General features: G+C 40.6%; 2 protein-coding genes across 2 annotated transcripts in view; one reads left to right on the forward strand and one right to left on the reverse strand.

The window, feature by feature from the left end:
- CTNNA1 (catenin alpha 1) overlaps positions 1–19,057 on the forward strand; it is a 180,284-nt gene that overhangs the window by 115,312 nt on the left and 45,915 nt on the right. The window contains exon 8 of the mRNA XM_060143688.1: positions 17,877–17,957. Within this exon, the coding sequence (XP_059999671.1) occupies positions 17,877–17,957 (81 nt within the window). The remainder of the gene's footprint in view (positions 1–17,876; positions 17,958–19,057) is intronic.
- Positions 6,067–7,997, reverse strand: LRRTM2 (leucine rich repeat transmembrane neuronal 2). Its single transcript, XM_060146284.1, has 2 exons — positions 7,968–7,997; positions 6,067–7,185 (listed from the first exon to the last, which is right to left on the reverse strand). The coding sequence occupies exons 1-2, from the start codon at positions 7,995–7,997 to the stop codon at positions 6,067–6,069; spliced, it is 1,149 nt and encodes a 382-aa protein (XP_060002267.1).

Below are 19,057 nucleotides of genomic sequence, written 5' to 3' on the forward strand. Positions count from 1 at the left end.
ACCCTCTAGGTATTTGGCAGTGAGGCCATAGGAAATGTTTTTGTTTATCACAGGAGGAACTTTTTTGGTTCTCATGATAATGAAGCAGATAAATGGCTGTAGAGTTTTTATCATATGATTTTCCAGAAAAAGCAACCTGGAGATTGTGTGTGTGTGTGTGTGTGTGTGTGTGCGCGCGCGCACTTGGTAGAAACACCAGGGCCTAAAGATGGAGTTTTTGTGCACTGAACACAATTGTGAATGGATATTCAGTAAAGTTATGACATTTTTACATCTCTTTGCTGTGGTTCTTGGTGAAGTCTCTTCATGGAAGTTGTGAAAAGGCTTTGGGAATTGTCTCTGGGGCTGCAGTTTTAAAATCTGGTTCCCAAATGAGGGAAGAGCCTTCTCTGTTTGGGTGGTGGTAGAGCTGTTGGCCCCTGCCTTCAGGATTGTTGTTCACAGGTGCTCTTTCATGTTGGAGGTCCTGAGATGGAGGATGGGCTAGCTTTGCTCTTGGCCTCCGTGTTTAAAGGGAGGGTATATTCACTGGTGGGCTTTGCAGCAAAGCATGTTTCATTGTACTTGCCTTTGGAGATGTCTTGCTCTTTAAGGTCTCCTTCAGATAGAGCTTCAGGGAGGCTCAGCATCTGTCCCTTAGAAGTGTTCCCAAAACATTGGCTAGTGAGGAGGAACTCATGCTAAGGGGAGATGTGGGAATAGCTGTGATTTTCACCTCTTTTTCCCTTCTTTCTTTGTAAAAGACAATTTGTAGTACATTTTGTCTCTCTAAGGGAGACTCGAGTACCCAGCTGGTTAGATATATTTAAAGAAAGAAAAAAAAAATCTCTTCACACAGACCTTGAAGAATTCTATTATAAATCTGAGTGGGAACCTGAGAATGCTGTGGCATACAGGCAAAACTAATTAAAATAACTGATAAAGAAATCAGATGTAGCTTTACATGGGATTTTCAAGATTAAAATGTACGAGAATTATGTTAATAAGCTCTGCTTTTAACTCTATAAAGGATAGGAACTCATTCCTTTGTGCAACTTGAAACTACTATCACCTGTGCCCTCTAGTGCATACTGGATGAGTTAGTTTGACAGTTAAAATTCTGTATTGTGCTTCCTGCCTCTGCCCTAATTCTTCTGAGGTTCCTGGTGTAAGAATTCCCTTAGCGTCTCTGATCCCCTCATCCCTAGGTGTTTATTCCTGCCTGTCTGGTCCTGTTGTACTGCTCCTGGCCTGGAGAAGTAGTAAGGTCACCCTGGCAAGTACAGCGACCTGTGGCAGTCAATTCCCAAGGCCAGGGCCGTTTCTGCCCCCAGTGTTGCCGAGGCAAAGCATCCTGTCCTGAGGATGTTTATGTCAAGCAAGGGAGGCTAGTTAAAAATCTTCCCTCCTTTTCCCATATCCATACTTACTGAGCTGGTGTCTGGGATAGAATGGGTCATGTAGGGATCCTGGAGACCCCAGCATGGTCAGCACCTGTGGACCTCCTTCCCAGGAGTGGTGTGCAAGGTACTGCTAGGATCTACTCCAACAGATCCCTGAGGTAGAGGCCAAGTTACTGTTTGCTGGGTATGGGCAATTGAGTACCTTTTTGAAGTTCCCCAGGCTGTGGCGGAACACAGGGGAGGGTGGGGGATGGCGGCCAACCTTTGGCCCTGTGAGCCGCACAGACAGCTGTTTGTCCACTTGCTAAGACTTGTGACAGAGCAGCTTCTTATTGCATGGCTGCTGTTTACTGGCATGGTGGTTTCTTAGCCAGCCCTCCCCTCCCTGCCTTACTTCCTAGCCTAGTTTTGCCCGTCTCCGAATGAAGACACGTGATGATTAGCTGCCCCTTTTCCAGCTGGCACATTTGGCATTATAGAGAACATGGTACAAAACAACTGTTCATTTAAGGTTTCTATATCTGTCATAAATGAGTTTTCAACTTTCACATGTCACAATTGATAGGTTACCAAGGAAAAGCTTTGGAAAAAAAAGAAAGACATTGGCTGTTTACAGTATACACAATTTTAATAACAAAACTTCCCTGTACACTGCACTTGTCCCCCACCCCCACCCCCCACCCCACCCCAGTATAATCGTATTTTCTTCCCACCCTCCCGACCCACTTGACCACCTCCCACCCCCCCCCCCACCCACCCAAATGGCTTAGGGTGATTGAACACAATAGGTTTGGACTGTACTTTCAGTTTCCAGTTTCAGTGTTGATAGGAATGTTCATCAAACATTCCATAGATCAGGCTTTTAAAAAATTGCCAAGGAAGAATAGGTTAATTGAAGGAGTAGCAGACATTTCCAAATGTCTGCAATAGCAGTATGAAAGCTTAAACAGTCATTTACTACTCGTTTTTTGCCTTAAATTATTTAAGTACTACGAGTTTGCCCTAGGTTAGGAACAGAAATATTTAATTATCTGTGGATGGCCTTATCACTTTTGTCTTCTGTCTTTTTCTGGTTGAAGCAATTTAACCAATAAGATATTGAAAAGCATGTCCCAAAACAGATTTTTGAGACGAGTCTGTCATTGTATTGCTTTATTAGGAAAATGATCATGTAAGTCATCTTCTAAAAATAATATTTCAAAATTTCATACTGATAGCCACACTTTGGAGAGAACGGGACATTTATAGCTCCCCCCCATAGTTGCGTAGGACGTATGCCTTAAGAAAACGATACGCCTGTTTTGAATTTTAGGATTAAGACCTAGTGTTACATAGGGTTCATTTTTATTGGAAAGAGTCTAGCTCTTGGTGACTAGCATTAGAATAAGCAGATGGATTTTAATAATTAGTGGAGTGGGAAAGTAAAATCAATTCTATTCAATGAATTGGTACAGAAATTAACTTAGGCACAGTAAGAAATTACATGTGTTAGTGCAGATTTTTGGCTTAAAAATTAGTATCTTTGCTATTTGATGTTGGCAGAGGGTATTCTCTGAGTTGTGTATGGATTTGCAAATTTATCAGCTCACTCTCATTTCAGAAAGGTGATTGAAATCCCTGGCAAGCTACAGAAATGAATATAAATGATTCCAAGCTAGCTCTTGGTTACTAGGTGGGTACAGTATCATAGCCTTTGTTAGCTTGCTTTTTCCAGAGAGCTTTAATTATTTTTCTGTTTTTTAAGTGGTCATTTTCCTCTAATCTTTAAAGTGAAAAAAGGGAGAGGGGGCATTGAAGAGGATAAAACGACAGCAAAAGACAAAAGGCCTAACATTATATTACCAGAATCTGCAGTGTAGTTGTGATGCTCTTCCACCCGAGCCAGTTGGTAAAGAGAGCACATATGACTAACAGCCTCATCTTCAAACCTGTGCTGATACCAAAACACAAATAGACCAAAATTAAAAGAAATTCTGCCTTCTATAGGCAATTGAAAAGGGAAATTTGCGCTTTAAATGGAAATGGAAAATGCTATTTGGCACGGTTATTCACTTTTCTCAGAGAGCATTGCCCAAAAAACGAAGGGCCAAAAAAAATCTGTTAATTTTCAACTGAAAAGTATGCCCTGGTGGCCTTGGCTATGCTGTTCCCCTGAATTACTAAATGGCTTGCTTTTCCAATTTTCTTTCCTACATACATTAAGGATTTTGCCAATTGACGGTCCATTTCACTAACTGTAATCTTTAGGGTTAATGTGGGGACTCCCAGCCACTATTTCTCACCCTTCTGCTCACAGTTTCAATTAATTTTGGGTTGTGGTTGAAATGATGGAAACTACTCTGCTATCCTCCAGGGCTAGTGGAATCTTGTGTGTCCAGGACACAGTTGTATTGTGATAAAGTTGTTCTCTGACAAATGGCCATGGTTACCCTGATAAATGGGTTGGTAAATTTTAGCTTGTGGAGCTCTCATTTGTAATGGGGCTTCTGATCCAGCCCTTCTGTAAGGAAGCTGTGAGACGTGCTCTGTGCCGTAAAATCAGCTTCTGTCCTTGCCCAGGCAGGCCTAGTGTCTGGTTTAACAAGAGGTGAAATGCTCACTGCTCAGGATCAGCTGAGATGGGCTGAGACTTTGCCAAACTAATCTACCCACCTTAAAAATTGTAGAGAGCACATTCTTAGCATAATTTGTGATCTTGTCTGCTTTTTACTGAGACACATTTTATTTGAAATGTAGGTAGACATCCCTCTCTTAGTATTAAATCTCATGGATTAAACTGTAATCTCAACATGTGTTCAATTCAATCCTGGGAAGAAATATGCCTTGAATGAAGGATATCATGTTAAATAAAAGATAACTTTTTTTTATGGTAGTGGTTTTCTCTAAGAATTTATGCCTTTTTTCTCATCAGCAAATGTCAGTTGTAAAAATGCTCATTCTTCTAAAATCAAGTCAGTAGTCTAATTTCATGGTTTTTGCTACTACATACATGGCACCTCATTTATGGAAAAATTCTGTGTCAATTGGTAACTTGCATCTAAATCCTAAATATGTCATAGTTTCTCCATAGAAATCATAATGGAAGGAACAAAGTTGTGGCTCTTTTCTACACGAAAAGTGTGGCATCATTATCATTTTTTAATTACTGAACATTTATATTAATACCAGAGAACCTCCCCCCATCCCCTTTCCAGCTGCAGGTCCCTGGGCCTTGCCCTGTTTGATGCAGATCATGTATAGTTGCCCATTTGCTTGGCTACCTTTTAACTTTGCTAACCTGTTTCAGCAAGAGTCATATTTCAAAATGCTACCTTTCTCTTTCATCCCCTCACCTCCTTCGAGTTACCACTGTGTGGCTGCATAGGCATATATTGTGTTCTGCCATGAGAAGGTTTGCCTCAGATATGTGTTGTTCCCTTCACTTAGAAGGACCTGCTCTTACAGTAAGAATAGGTATCCATTAAAAAGTCAAAATTTAGCATATAATATTTATAAAGTGATTTTTTCAAGGTTCCTTTAAAATATATTCTAACAAGAATCAGTATTATGCCTGTTGCTAGCCAGTTATTTTTAATTTGGCTCTTTGAGGCTTGAAGATCAGGAAAAGGCAGAAGAAAGAGGTTTAAACCCCTTTGTCAAGGCATCTTTGATCTTGGCAGTTGAGGGAGAGATGGAGGTGGGGGGTGGAGGACAGGGGGAGAAAGAGAGCGACTGGAGAGAGAGTGTATTTGTGTGTGCTTTCAAACTAGAGTGAGCAGCTGGTCATAGGATTGCTAAATTGACTCAGTTTATCTCTTTTCTCTCCAAAATAATTTCTAAGTCTTTTTTCACATATAAATGTATATATAGGATTTAGTAAACTAATTAGTAAAGTGATAATTAACACTAGTTTAAAGTAAGTATCTAAATGCCACAAAAATCAACGTGTCCATTATAAGTCAAACTAGAGATATGAAACGAAGTCAGTGTAATTATTTAGTATTGATTTCATTGTAATGAGACCTTTTCACAATCACTTGGATTCATTGTTTAAATATATTAAAGAATATTAGAATTACATAAAGGGTTCTGATTTCATGATATGGACTTTGATAATATCTATTAACCCAGGTAAAAACTCTGGAAGAAGAGTGTTTAATATTGACCAGTCTTCAGCATATGTGAAATGCTACTCCCCACGCTGGCAGTAAATAGTAGGTTTGAGTAAATACCAAATTATCATACAAGAGAACTTTGCTAAGTCTCCTTTTAAGCAGCAAGCCAAGTTGTGGTACTTGGGGTAGAGAGCAATGATCAAACAAGTATTGATCCATATCTCTTTCTACTCAGTAGCTTCTTTCCAAACTGTTTTCAGTAGAAAAAAATAGCATATGGAGACCTTAGTGTAAATGTTTACCCACGATAGCATATAATTACATACATGAAATGTCTTATTTTGAATTAAGCATTTTTAGACTTTCCAACAAGAGTGCAAATTAATGTGAGCATCGCTTCATTTAACACTGAAAATATGGTTTCATTAAAAAAAAATTAAAAATATTTCAACACGTCAGAAACCTAAGTCTCCACTTGGTTTGGAAAAATTAGGCTTAATGTCACCATTGGTAAAAATTAGATATGTATTTAGCCCCTACTATGTAAAATAGGTTACTTATCTGATGTGATTTTTGATGATGGGTAGATATTATACTTCACATTCTTTGTATGGCAGCTGCTGACACTTGCACTGTCCATAACCATTAATGATGATGAAGGGTCCTTCATGGGTGGGTTCATATTCATTATATGGTCCTTGGTCTGACATGTTTGACATATGGAGTCGTGTTTGGGATCGGAGCTGCCTGTGGTTCTGAATCATTGAGCACTGCCTAATTCTTCTTAAAGTGGGAGGGCAGCACTTCCTGGAGATGAACACTATAAAAATAATAAAAAAGAAAGAAAACAATAAAGCCATTGTTCCCGTAATTACCCGCTGAGTGAAGATGGCATTGTCTGGTTCGGGAAAGTGTTCCTCAGTAGTAACTGCTATGCCCGCAGTAGTTGGGATTTCTTTGTCTCCCACATGGTAACTTGATGAGCTTATTCTTTTTGTATATTCAGTGGTTGGATCTTTATAAGTTGTAGCCATGGCGGTGACAGTGGTTGATAAATTCCAGCAGAGCTGAAATCCGTGGACTGCATCTAGTATATCCTCTCCTTGGGTGTGGTCGGGGCTGTGGCATAGGATGGAATGCTCCCACCGACCTTGGAAACTGCCCAGCCAGGAGGCCAAAGCACATATTCGAGGGCTGCATTCCCACAGATTGCCAGAGAGGCCAACGGTTGTGAGGGATCTCAGGGAGTTTAAGATCTTGGAATCAAGGCTGTTTAACTTGTTGTTATCCATGAGGAGTATTTTAAGATTAGGCATCGTTTCAAACACTGTCAGGTCGATGGCTTTTATTTCATTTCCAGTCAGGTCTAGCTTTTCTAAAGTGCCCCAGGTCCACTCCATCCCACATGTCAAGTTGCTAATTTTGTTCCATTGCAAGAAGAGTGTGTGCAGACTGCTAAGCCGTAGGAAATGAGCAAAATTAATCTTCGTCAGCTGGTTGTGCTCTAGGTGAAGCTCTCTCAGTTTGATTAATCCTGCAAATCCATTGCGAGCCAAACTTCGCAAACGGTTTGTGCTCAAATCCAGAAACTCCAGACTACGACAGTCCCAGAACAGGCGTACTGGGATAGTCCGCAGGGAGTTGGACCGTAAATGCAAGGTCTGTAGCTTCCGGAGGCCATAGAAGAGCTCTGGGTGCAGAGATGACAGCTGATTAAAAGACAGGTCCAAATTTTGCAGGTTAATCAGTTGGGTAAAAGTTGTGTTTGGTAAATAAAATATTTTGTTGGAACTTAAGATTAATTCCTTAAGTTTATATAGTCCTTGAAAAGCATCTTCTTTTACTGTTGATATTTGATTATGGTCTAAGTGGAGCCAGGTAAGTTGACTGAAGCTGGCAAATTGATCCCTTTCAAGCTCTGTGATGTGATTGTGCCTCAGGGACAGGCCCAGAGAGCCCTTGTCTGTGGTGTTTGGCACTGAGTGGAAGCCCTGAGAGTCGCAGTAGAAGAGCAGCTTCTCACAGCGGCATTTGGGTGGACATGCCATACCCAGGGCAGGCAGCATTTTTAAAACCATACTCATTGCATATATTGCTGCCAGCATAGGGGCCCCTAATGGCCACTTGAAATGTAAGCCTGCAGAATATAATTTAAGGAAGACAAGAAGATAGGATATTTTTCAGCAGAGCGTATGGGCTATTAAAACAACAACAACAACATATCATTATGGCAAAAGATTTAACTACATATAACTTATTTTTCATTTGCTGCAGAAACACTAACCTTGTTAGTATGACTAGAACAAAACTTAAACCATTAAGAAAGAAGATAAAACACATCCTGTCATCAGCAATATATGTTTTTACCTAAACCTCAAAATCCAAAAATGTGACAGTGATCTCCCTCATAAAATGTGAATTCAGTGGCTTATTATTTTAAAAGCGTTGATTCCTTGCTGACTGTACAAGACACATAAATACATGGACTTACCCATTCTTCTGAGCACATTGGAGCCTGCATTCAGTCTCGGTTGTCAGACTCAACGCAGTGAGTCTGTAAAAGGCTCTAACATGCGGGAGCCTTTGACCAGTTTCCTGTTTTCTGTGTCCCAGGCTTTCCGAGTAAAATTGAATCCACCAGGGTGAGTTGTTTTTTCCTTAGGATATTCCTCTCGAAAGCATTGGTTTCATTTTCTGTGACCACTCTGATCCCCTAAATCAGTTTTGAATATGTTATTAATTTCGTCCTCCTCTAACTGCTCAGCTGGTTAATCAAAGCTTCAGCCTCTCCTTTCTGCAGCCGTTAGTTCTCTCGGTCTTAACTTGTTGATGGCAGATGGGCGGCTTGTTGCAGAGAAGAGCTCCTGGAGCAGCATGAGTGCGTTTACTGAAAAGCTTTTCCGAGAAACGGCACAAGAATGGATTTGCTTATGTGCTGCGACCACACAGAACTGTATATAGGCTGACGTCACCGGGTGACGTGTCTTTTGTTTGGGTTTTCCAGAAGCTTTACTGTTATAAAGCAGTGTGCTTTGTAACAGTATCGGGGTCGTTGTTAAGACCCCTGATTATAATGAAGCGAGAAAGAAGAACTCCTGACTTAAAAACATGGTATTCCTTCAGTGTAGGAAGCAGCAGTGAGGTTGTAATAAAGGCTGCATTCAAGAAGACCCGTCTGAACAGTGAGTTGGGTTAGCAGAGTGATGATTTTTTAATGCTTGGGAGAGCCAGTGTTAGACTGCCGATTCTGCATAGAGAGATCTAAATGGGCAGGAGCCTGCACGATTTATGAAGTGCTGATTTAACTGCAGCCTCTGCAAGTGCCTGCTGCTCTGGTAGTTTGGAAAGCTACTCAGTCACCTTGCTGTCATGCTTGGTTAACATAGAAGTATGACTATGATTTGCTTCAAATGTGTTGGTAAACTAGCTAAGTGGGCTTTGCTTCTTTGTCATTAAGAGTTTAACATCATAAACCAAGAATAAAGGGCAAAAAAAAAAAGGTTGGAAAACAAAGCATTTGGTTATTTTGCTCTTCGAGAATTTCAGGAGAAAGCTAATTAAAAAGATTCTCCTTCTCTGTCTTATTTTATATAATAGTGTTTTATCACAGTGCTAATTGAAAAATAATGCTGATTTGATCTTTGGATGTCTTAGTAGGAGAAAAGGGTAGGTTGATACAGTCATTTAATATTGCATGCCCTAAGTGTTAACCGTGGAACAGAAATGATTTAGGACAAGTGGTATAGCATGGCTGGATTCTGACATGATCCCTTGTATTTACCTCAGAATTTCACCCACTTCTTCGGCTAAAAGCCTCTACTGCTCTGGGATTGGGGTATTGTGACCCTCAAACAATAGAGCATTTGCACACTCAGTAATGCCTGCTGGTACACTTAAGAACTGACTTTGAGTCTTATACTAACTGTTGTTGAAATCTCTCTAGGGAATACAAAAGGTCACTCATACTCTGGAATAGGATTTTTGCTTTGGCTGTTTTTACTTGACCTAACACCATCTTCTCCCTGTTGAATAGTATCACTTTCCAGAATTTGGTTATGACTGTACAGCTCTGTGTTTACTATTGTATAAATGTAAAAGATATTTCTACTGTGAGTCAGGGTCATATTTTCAGGCCTGACAAAGGTAAGGCCTTTTATACATCTGACATTATTGATTTGGCCTTCCAGGCCATTTCTCCCATATCATTGGCACTTATCCTTAGTAGGCCTTGTCTCAGACCTGAAGGCAAAAATCTGAAAACTACCCATTGTGTCTGTGAAACCAGAACATCACCAGTCTGTTGGCTTCCAGGGGCTTTATCACACTGAGCATGTGTAAGAAGTTATTGTCTCAAGGGGTTTAGTTTCTGTGTTGGAGTGTGGTGCTAGAGTGAGGACTGGAAGACTCCAAGGTGCCTTCCTCAGGGCTCTGTGGAGACAGCAGCAGCTGCACGTGTGTAGTTTGGCTCCTCCTAAAAGCAGACCCCAAGGTAGGATTAGAAGTATAAGAATTTTATTGAGGAAAATACCTGGGATGTGCAAAGGGAGAGAGAAGACAGCAGGAATACACTTAGGTCTGGTAGAGTCTAACAACCATGGGGCATGTCTGATACCTCTGAAAGAAGAAGACTGAAGGAAAGACTCTGTGGGCAGTGCAGTTCTAAGATAGCGTGCCCAAGCCAAAGTTACCCATGAGTGGAACCCCTTATTCTCAGGAACTAGTACTCCCACTGTATTCCTGCTTGCTGGTTAAGGAAGGGAGGGAGAGGTCCTGTTTTAGACTTCAAGGGTGCCACTCCCCCAACTGACCTTGATCCTTTCCGTAGTCTTTCTCTCTTGTAAGCTAAAAGTTCTTAACCTGGGTCCATAATTGGCTTGTAGAATTTTGTTGCTTGTGCATTTTTCTGTGGATAAGGTTTAATCAAATTCTTACAGGTCTGTGACCATAGGTTTCAGAGTGACCGTTCTATAGGAACTTGTTCCCAAAACTTCCAACAAGGGGAGTCTGACAAGGGTGTTAAATTTTTTTTTTTTTTAAAGGAAAAGAAGCCCTTGGGATACTATAAATGCTCTTATTGAAGTCAGCCACCCTCTGATTAAAAAAAACCTTTGCAAGGCGGGAGGAGCTGGATTAAATTCTTCCCTGAAGTAACAACTTTAATTCCATGTGGAGAAAAGCATTAGAACCAATTGGATTAGAGCAACCATGATTAGGAATGAGTTGTATGTGAAAATTTAGAGGGAAGAGCATTTCCTTCCCCTTAAACTCTTGGTTCCTTTCTGCTCTGTAGTCTGCTTGGTCTACTTCTTATACTAACAAATGGAAAACCCTTAAATTACGTTATCCCAATACTGCTATAACAGATTTATGGGCAAGGAAAATTGCACAGAAGAGCACCAGTACAATCAAGAGTAATTATTTTTTGATGCATCTGGAGAAGTGGGCAGTAATGCCTGCCATATCACAGTACCCAGAGAGCACAGTCCGTCTAGGTCACCAGCCATCTTGCCCACCTTGCCCACTTGCCCTCCCTTTGGGTTCAAAAAGTTTAGACTGTGAAATCAAAGAAGATGTGGTGTTTGTCTTAAAATTGGTTGAAGTACCATAGTTCCTATTGATGGAACTTTTTATCATTTTTTGATCTTTATCTTTCTTTAGCTAAAAGGACTAAAAAACCCATGTTCTTTCTGAATTAAACTTTTTCTTGGTTTCATTTTACAACAGCTTTATTCTGCGTACATATGCCTTTGACTTAAAGTGGCAGTACAACCTCTGGAAGGTACTTTCCATATCATCTGTTTCAATTTTCACTGTTTTAGTTGTTCGTGACAAGGCAAAGGACAAGTAAAATCTAGCCCGCCTGTCCTCTCTGTAAATGGTTGTAAGCAAATTAAATGAGTCATGTGGCAGGGCTTAGGCGTTGTAGTTACCTGCATTACTCTACATGATAGTTTGCTTTGAATATATATTGCTAATTAGGGACAAATATTTCCCCACCTGGAGAAGCAGATGTATGGGTATACACATGAAATCTTCTAATTTGTGGTAGAGAGGGAGCTGGGTTTTGCTTTATGCTAAAGAGTCAAATATTTCTTAACTAATCATGCCTGACTCCAAAAATTTTAATACCCCAGCACCCAGAGGTGTGGTGGGGAAGCACAGAGGTGCTCTGGAGAAGTATGTTAAAATAAACCTTTTTGCTTCCAGTCTTGGTCATTGTTCCTTGGAGATCTCCTTACGATTATCAAAAAGTGACAGACATTTTAGGGTGGAGATCCAAGATTTGTGGGTCTGAGTATATCCCCTCCTAAGAGCCTTTTAGGGTTCTTAGTTGGCAGCCACATACTTGGGCCTATATTGTATCAATACCTGTATTAGAGTGAGTGGGTTTTACTAGCCTGTTTCTGGAGGCGGGAAAGAAAGAGGGTGGGAGAATATTCTGATAAAACCTAGAGTTGTTCACTGCTTTCAAACGTGTGTATTTGGAGACAAAGATTGACTGTTCTTTTAAACTATTTATTTATTTATTTACTGTGTTGTGTCTTCATTGCTGTGTGCGGGCTTTCTCTAGTTGTGGCAAACGGGGGCTACTCTTCGTTGCAGTGCACGGGCTTCTCCTTGTGGTGGCTTCTCTTGTTGCGGAGCACGGGCTCTAGGCTCACGGGCTTCAGTAGTTGTGGCGTGTGGACTCAGTAGTTGTGGCTCACGGGCCTAGAGCACAGGCTCAGTTAGTTGTGGCACGCGGGCTTAGTTGCTCTGCAGCATGTGGGATCTTCCCAGACCAGGGCTTGAACCCGTGTTCCCTGCATTGGCAGGTGGATTCTTAAACCACTGCACCACCAGGGAAGTCTGACTATTCTTTAAAATTTTTGATTTGTTCTTTAAAAGCTACTGGGGTTTGGCACTAAACCGTTTGTTATCCTCCCAAGAACCAGAACTTATCTGACAGAGGCAGGTAGAATATGTAAGGATTGATGGACTTACCAATCTGTCATGTTAGAGATGGGCTAAAGAGTAGTTGATTTATCCCAGGTAGAGCCAGAGGATCTGAGAACATTTAAAATTCTAGGCTCTTAGAGTTTTGGTGAAATCACAGGGGACCACTGTTGAGTGTAAATAAGTATCTCTATTGCTGGGATCTTTCCTTTCAAAAGCCCTGTAAGAAGTAGACTGTCCACAGTAAGCCTACAGAATCCCTATTTTTGACCTCGTCCTTGCCCTCCATTAATTGTGATTTTTAAGTTCTTTTGTTATCTTTATTAAACATGACCGAGAAAGGAGTAGGAAGGAGTGATGGTTACACCAGTGATGATGAGCTGTGTCCCTTTTGGTGCTGTGACTTACAAAGTTTGGCTTTGGAGGCATGTGCTTTTTGGCAATTGTTGGTATTGGTGGGGTGGCAGAACTAGGATCATGTGACAGCCTAATTCTGTTGTGCTAGCATTGTGTTCTGTGCCCAGGGCTAGAAAATTCAGCAATAAATTTTGGAGTGATGCACCTTAGGTAAAGGAAGATTTTCCATAGAAGTTTGAGCAGAGGTACATTTAGACCACAAAGATTTTTTTTTTTTTTGCGGTACGCGGGCCTCTCACTGTTGTGGCCTCTCCCTTGCGGAGCACAGGCTCTGGATGCGCAGGCTCAGCGGCCACGGCTCACAGGCCCAGCTCCGCGGCATGTGGGATCTTCCCGGACCGGGGCACGAACCCGTGTCCCCTGCATCAGCAGGCGGACTCTCAACCACTGCACCACCAGGGAAGCCCTAAAGATTTAATTTTTAAAAATTTAGTTTTGGCTGTGTTAGGTCTTCGTTGCTGCGCACAGGCTTTCCCTAATTGTGACGAGCAGGGGCTACTCTTTGTTGTGGTGCATGGGCTTCTCATTGTTATTAAAGAAATTAATTTTGTTTGTGAAATATTTTACAAAGATTTCTTCCAGTTAGTCATTTGTTTTTTAAAGGTTTTATGGTCTTTGCTATATATACTAAATTTTAATGAATGGCAGAGAATCTTTTCCTTCTCGTTGGAAGGAAAAACAAAAGTTTGTTCTCCCAGAGGTCACCACCAAAATGGGTAAAATCCTCCAGGAAATTCTAGTTCTTAATACTTAAAAAAAAAAAAAAGAAATCAATTACAAACTTAAATGTAATTTCCTGTATGACTTTTACTTACTGTTCTGACCCACTGTTATGTCATTCTGAACTCCTGTCAAGCCCATCACAATACAGGGTCTTGCTGAATTAGAGGTTGCTCTGAATTATTTTATCTCAGATTAGAAACCCTCTGAGAGAAGGATATGGCTAATCCTGCCTACTCCAGTGGATGTAGAGTGCTCAGTAAAGATTGTCTAAGTAGATAGAAGTCTGTCCACGCAGGAGGAAGGTGGAATGGCTTCTTCATGCTTCTCTTAAAGATTGGTTTTAAAAGCCCTTTCACTGTCTCAGCCAAAACTGTGTTGCTTAGAGGCAGTCCCAGCTAATAACCTTTGCCTCTCCTCAATTCCGCTGGTATTTACTTGTTGAGGAGAAGCTTTATGTTGAAACCCCAAACATACCATATCTTTTTCTTAGAAAGCCCTTTTTTCACTGTGTAGCAGGGGCATACATATCAACATTGAGTGAGTCCAGGTGGTCTCCCTGCTTAGTGGAATAGAGTCTCTCAATTAGGTGGGAACCGAGAGTCACTTATTTTAAAGATTCATTGGGCAAATTTACTTTGGCCTAGCCAAAACTAGAAATACAAAATCATAACAGCCTTAATCTCAAAGAGAAGTAAGATCTTGTTTTACAGATCAGCAAGCCTTCTACTTTCATCAAGCTCATTATTAAGTTTGTAAGTGTGTGTACTCACCCCTATTATATTTTAAATTATTGGAACTGTAAACTTGCTATTTGGACTGGGGTTTTTTTCTTTTTTTTTAAGGGATGCTTTGATTTAAAAGGTGGTCTGGGGCTTCCCTGGTGGCGCAGTGGTTGAGGTGCAGCCTGCCGATGCAGGGGACACGGGTTCGTGCCCCGGTCCGGGAAAATCCCACATGCCGCGGAGCGGCTGGGCCCATGAGCCATGGCCGCTGAGCCTGCGCGTCCGGAGCCTGTGCTCCGCAACGGGAGAGGCCACAACAGTGAGAGGCCCGCGTACCGGAAAAAAAAAAAAAAAAAAAAAAGTGGTCTGTCTAGTATAACCTAAAAACTTGAGTAAGTAACTGCTTCTGAACTGCTCCCTACTGATTAATGAGGCATAAGCCTCTACTTCCTAAAGTAACAAGAAAGACAAATTGATTTTTAAGGTAGTTTGACAAAGAATTAACAGATTCATGTTGTGTGAATTTTGCTGTGTGAATGTAATTCCCTCAAAAGTCAAGTTTAGGGCTTCCCTGGTGGCGCAGTGGTTGGGAGTCTGCCTGCCGATGCAGGGGACATGGGTTCGTGCCCCGGTCCGGGAGGATCCCACGTGCCACGGAGTGGCTGGGCCCGTGGGCCATGGCCTCTGGGCCTGCACGTCCAGAGCCTGTGCTCCGCGGCGGGAGAGGCCGCGGCAGTGAGAGGCCTGCGTACCACACACACAGACACAAAAGTGAAGTTTAAGGATTTACTTTTATATAACTTTCTAAGTATTATAAATTCTTCTACCCAAATTGAGGACGTTGCAGGGAATTAGGCTCTCATGAGGTTATTGAACCCAACCTTTGGATTTCAGATAACAGATGTTTTCTGGAGTAAATGATCTATTAGAAACACCCCCCAAAACGTAGCTAGGTACAATGACAAATTTTACTAGGTTTACTTCAAAGTGAGTGCTTGAGTATCTAAGAAATGTACTGAGACTTTCCTGATTTAAGCATTAATTATGAGGTCAGTTTGATTTTTTTTTTTAAAATTCAGTTTTAGCCACCTTTGCCTTAGATCCTGTTATTTTGATCTTTGAGATTGTCAGTAACTGATTATACTTGTCAAGTTGTCTTCTGACTGATGGCCATGAATAAATCACCGTTTACTCCTACAGGTAGAAATGCTCATATTTTCTCAGTTTTTGTTGAGACTCTTTGTTTTTTTTCCCCTTAAACCCATCAATATTAGTGGATTACTTAACTTTACTGACAGTACAGTTGGAGGAAAAGGTAAGGGATATGACCCTGACCAGATGTGACAGGGACCATATCAATGTGTCAGTTATATTTCAACTTTCAATTTTAAGTCCTTTTTTGTCTCCTTTCTGTCTTCTGCTAAATAACCTGTATCCATCAATATTCCTTCTAATAGCCCAGAGATGGAGGCAGAGGGACAAGTGTCATTGTCTCCATTTAACAGATGGGGGATAAGAGAGAGATTGAGTCACAAATGTACATTAAAAGGCACTCAGAGGGGCTTCCCTGGTGGCGCAGTGGTTGAGAGTCCACCTGCCAATGCAGGGGACATGGGTTTGCGCCCCGGTCCGGGAGGATCCCACATGCCGCGGAGCGGCTGGGCCCGTGAGCCATGTCCGGAGCCTGTGCTCCGCAATGGCAGAGGCCACAACGGTGAGAGGCCCGCGTACAGCAAAAAAAAAAAAAAAAAAAAAGGCACTCAGAAAGCATGTAACCACATCTCCCCATCCCCAGCTGTTTATCTACTATGCTGACTTATGTACTGATGGCATATCCATACCAGAATGTCTTGAGGGTGACCATGGGTGGAGAAACACTGGGTTAAATTCCTTTGTCCATTCATATCTCTTCTGTAATTACTATATGTTTTACAGAAAGAGCCACATTTGTTGACAGGCATTTTGTAAGCAAAAACTTTTAATATATTTCGTAGTTTAGCCTAGTTGATGTCTTACTAGGTATTTCTAAGCACATGGCTAGCTATCTCTACCTGGGATAACTACCTTTGTCCCTTTTCTTTCAACTACCATCCATTTTGATTCTGCTTAGAATGTTCCCCAATGCAAATGTCCACTCAACCCGCTGACCTCTGAACAAATGCTGATTTACATACCTCTCTCAGAGTGGCTGATAGGTTCTTTTCTGTGCAATACAATTGCGTTAAGGCTTAGCCTAGAATTTTAAGTAATCTTACAAAGCATACTTATTTGGCCTGTATAATATACACTGTTAACTGAAGTAATCTGACAAAGCATTCTTATTTGAGCTATATAAAAATACGTTATTAACTCCTATCCATCATGGTACATCTTAGTTTTAAGACATGTTGTTTCACATTGTTTTAGTGCCAGGTGCCATCTTTCACATTTTGACCTTCTTCGTATCTCAGAGTTCTTCAAAATCAGGTATAACCTGTTCTTGCTTGCAGTTCTTGGAGAGCTGGTTCGTTAATGAAATTGTTGTATGCTGAACCTTTTTTTTTTTTTAAACATCTTTATTGGAGTATAACTGCTTTACAATGGTGTGTTAGTTTCTGCTTTATAACAAAGTGAATCAGCTATACATATACATATATCCCTGTATCTCTTCCCTCTTGCATCTCCCTCCCACCCCTCTAGGTGGTCACAAAGCCACCGAGCTGGTCTCCCTGTGCTATGTGGCTGCTTCCCACTAGCTATCTGTTTTACATTTGGTAGTGTATATATGTCCATGCCACTCTCTCACTTCGTCCCAGCTTACCCTTCCCCCTCCCCATATTCTCAAGTCCATTCTCTACATCTGCTACTTTATTCCTGTCCTGCCCGTAGGTTCTTCATCACCATTTTTTTTCCTTTAGATTCCATATATATGTGTTAGCATACAGTATTTGTTTTTCTCTTTCTGATTTACTTCACTCTGTATGACAAGACTAGGTCCATCCACCTCACTACAAATAACTCAATTTCGTTTCTTTTTATGGCTGATTAATATTCCATTGTATATATGTGCTACATCTTCTTTATCCATTCATCTGTTGATGGACACTTAGGTTGCTTCCATGTCCTGGCTATTGTAAACGGAGCTGCAATGAACATTGTGGTACATGACTCTTTTTGAATTATGGTTTTCTAAGGGTATATACCCAGTAGTGGGATTGCTGGGTCATATGGTAGTTCTATTTTTAGTTTTTTAAGGAACCTCCATACTGTTCTCCATAGTGGCTGTATCAGTTTACATTCCCACCAACAGCTGCATGCTGAACCTTGAATTAAAATATAAATTTAATTTTTCAAGCAGAACTTTAAGCCAAAGTCTCACCTCTTGGCTTCTCTTATTTTGGCAGAACCCCCTCAATTTCCATCCTGAGATAATATGGAGCCCCTAAGAGTTGTAAAATTAGCTTTTTATGAACAAAGCCACATGGTGCTCTCCCCAACCACCTGTATGTCCCAACTTGGGGCTAAAAAATTGATTTTTCCATGTTGATCTGAACTTAGTTATTGACTATCATTACATTTCCTTGTAAATTACTGCAATGTGCATCTCTTTCCTTGTTTTCCAGGCTGGACGTAAAGAAAGAAGTGATGCACTCAATTCTGCAATAGATAAAATGACCAAGAAGACCAGGGACTTGCGTAGGCAGGTAAGCTGGAAGAAGTGTTGATTACTTTCCCAAGTTCTCACTTTAGTTGTTTTGGTTAAAATCCCAACAAATACTGGGCACATAGTCTTTCTTGAGTTAACGGATGAATTTTCACAGAAAGCTGACTATCTCTATTTGTTTTTTGCTAATAAGCTTCTAAATGGCTAATAAAATCTCTTGGGGACCTGGAATAATACAGTCCCACTGGAATGGACTGTATAAATTAGCTCTAGTGTGAAAAGGATGTTCAGGTAAGAAAATCAACTTAAAATGACTTGGGGATCTGTGAAAATACCCTGCAGGATCTTGTGATGTTAACTTACAAACAATAGAGACAGGAATTGAAGTTATTTATTTGACTTGCCCCATTCTGATTTTGATCCTTGATGGAAATGTGTTTCTGGTATAAATATGGTGGATATAGAGGTATTTGGGGCCATCAGTTTTCTGAGTTAGTAAGTACAGAGGGTCTTTCTCTTCATTTAATGTTAAATAATCCCATTAACATTTTGGAATTAAATTGAGTTTTAGTCTTTAAGAAAAAGTTGGATTGAATTTGTAAAACAGTGTATTAAGACTTAAAAAGAAGTTGTAATAGTAATACAAACAATCTCCTGACTTAGTGGAGAAACATTTTATTGTTCATGTCTGATATAAAGCAGAATTAAAGATGGAATGTATCTATACGTCTTCCTTTTGGTAAAGTAGTATCACAAATGGTTATAAAGATAACCTTTCAATTTTAAGGTTCATAGAGTGCTCACCCTATTCAGATAAACCAGAAAGTGCTTTTTTTCTCCCTTCTCAGTTTTATTTAGCCAATTAGGCTAATTATATATATATTTCAAGGCTATGTGCCAATTCAATCTAGAGCTGTTTTCTGTTCAGTTTTTTATTATTCCTTTAAGATACAAGCTTTCGTTTTGTAATTCCCAAGAAAAAAAGGATTTTATTTTGAAAACTGAGATTCTGTTGCTGAAATGCTGTAACTGTAGTATAAGCTGTTATCTCCACAATTGTGTTTCCTGTGTTGCAGATTATATAACTGCATGGCTTACATGAGGGGTCCTCATGTACGTGCAGCCAAACTGTCATGAGCT

Source organism: Lagenorhynchus albirostris, chromosome 3 (genome assembly GCF_949774975.1).
Source record: "Lagenorhynchus albirostris chromosome 3, mLagAlb1.1, whole genome shotgun sequence".
NCBI lineage: Eukaryota > Metazoa > Chordata > Mammalia > Artiodactyla > Delphinidae > Lagenorhynchus > Lagenorhynchus albirostris.

Excerpts from the sequence above, each read along its gene's own strand:
- LRRTM2 (XM_060146284.1), bottom strand. The coding sequence starts at position 7,997 with ATGCAGGCTCCAATGTGCTCAGAAGAATGG. Across the intron at positions 7,186-7,967 it reads CAATGTGCTCAGAAGAATGG|CTGTCATCTCTGCACCCAGA; the intron begins GTAAGTCCATGT and ends TCTTTTAATCAG.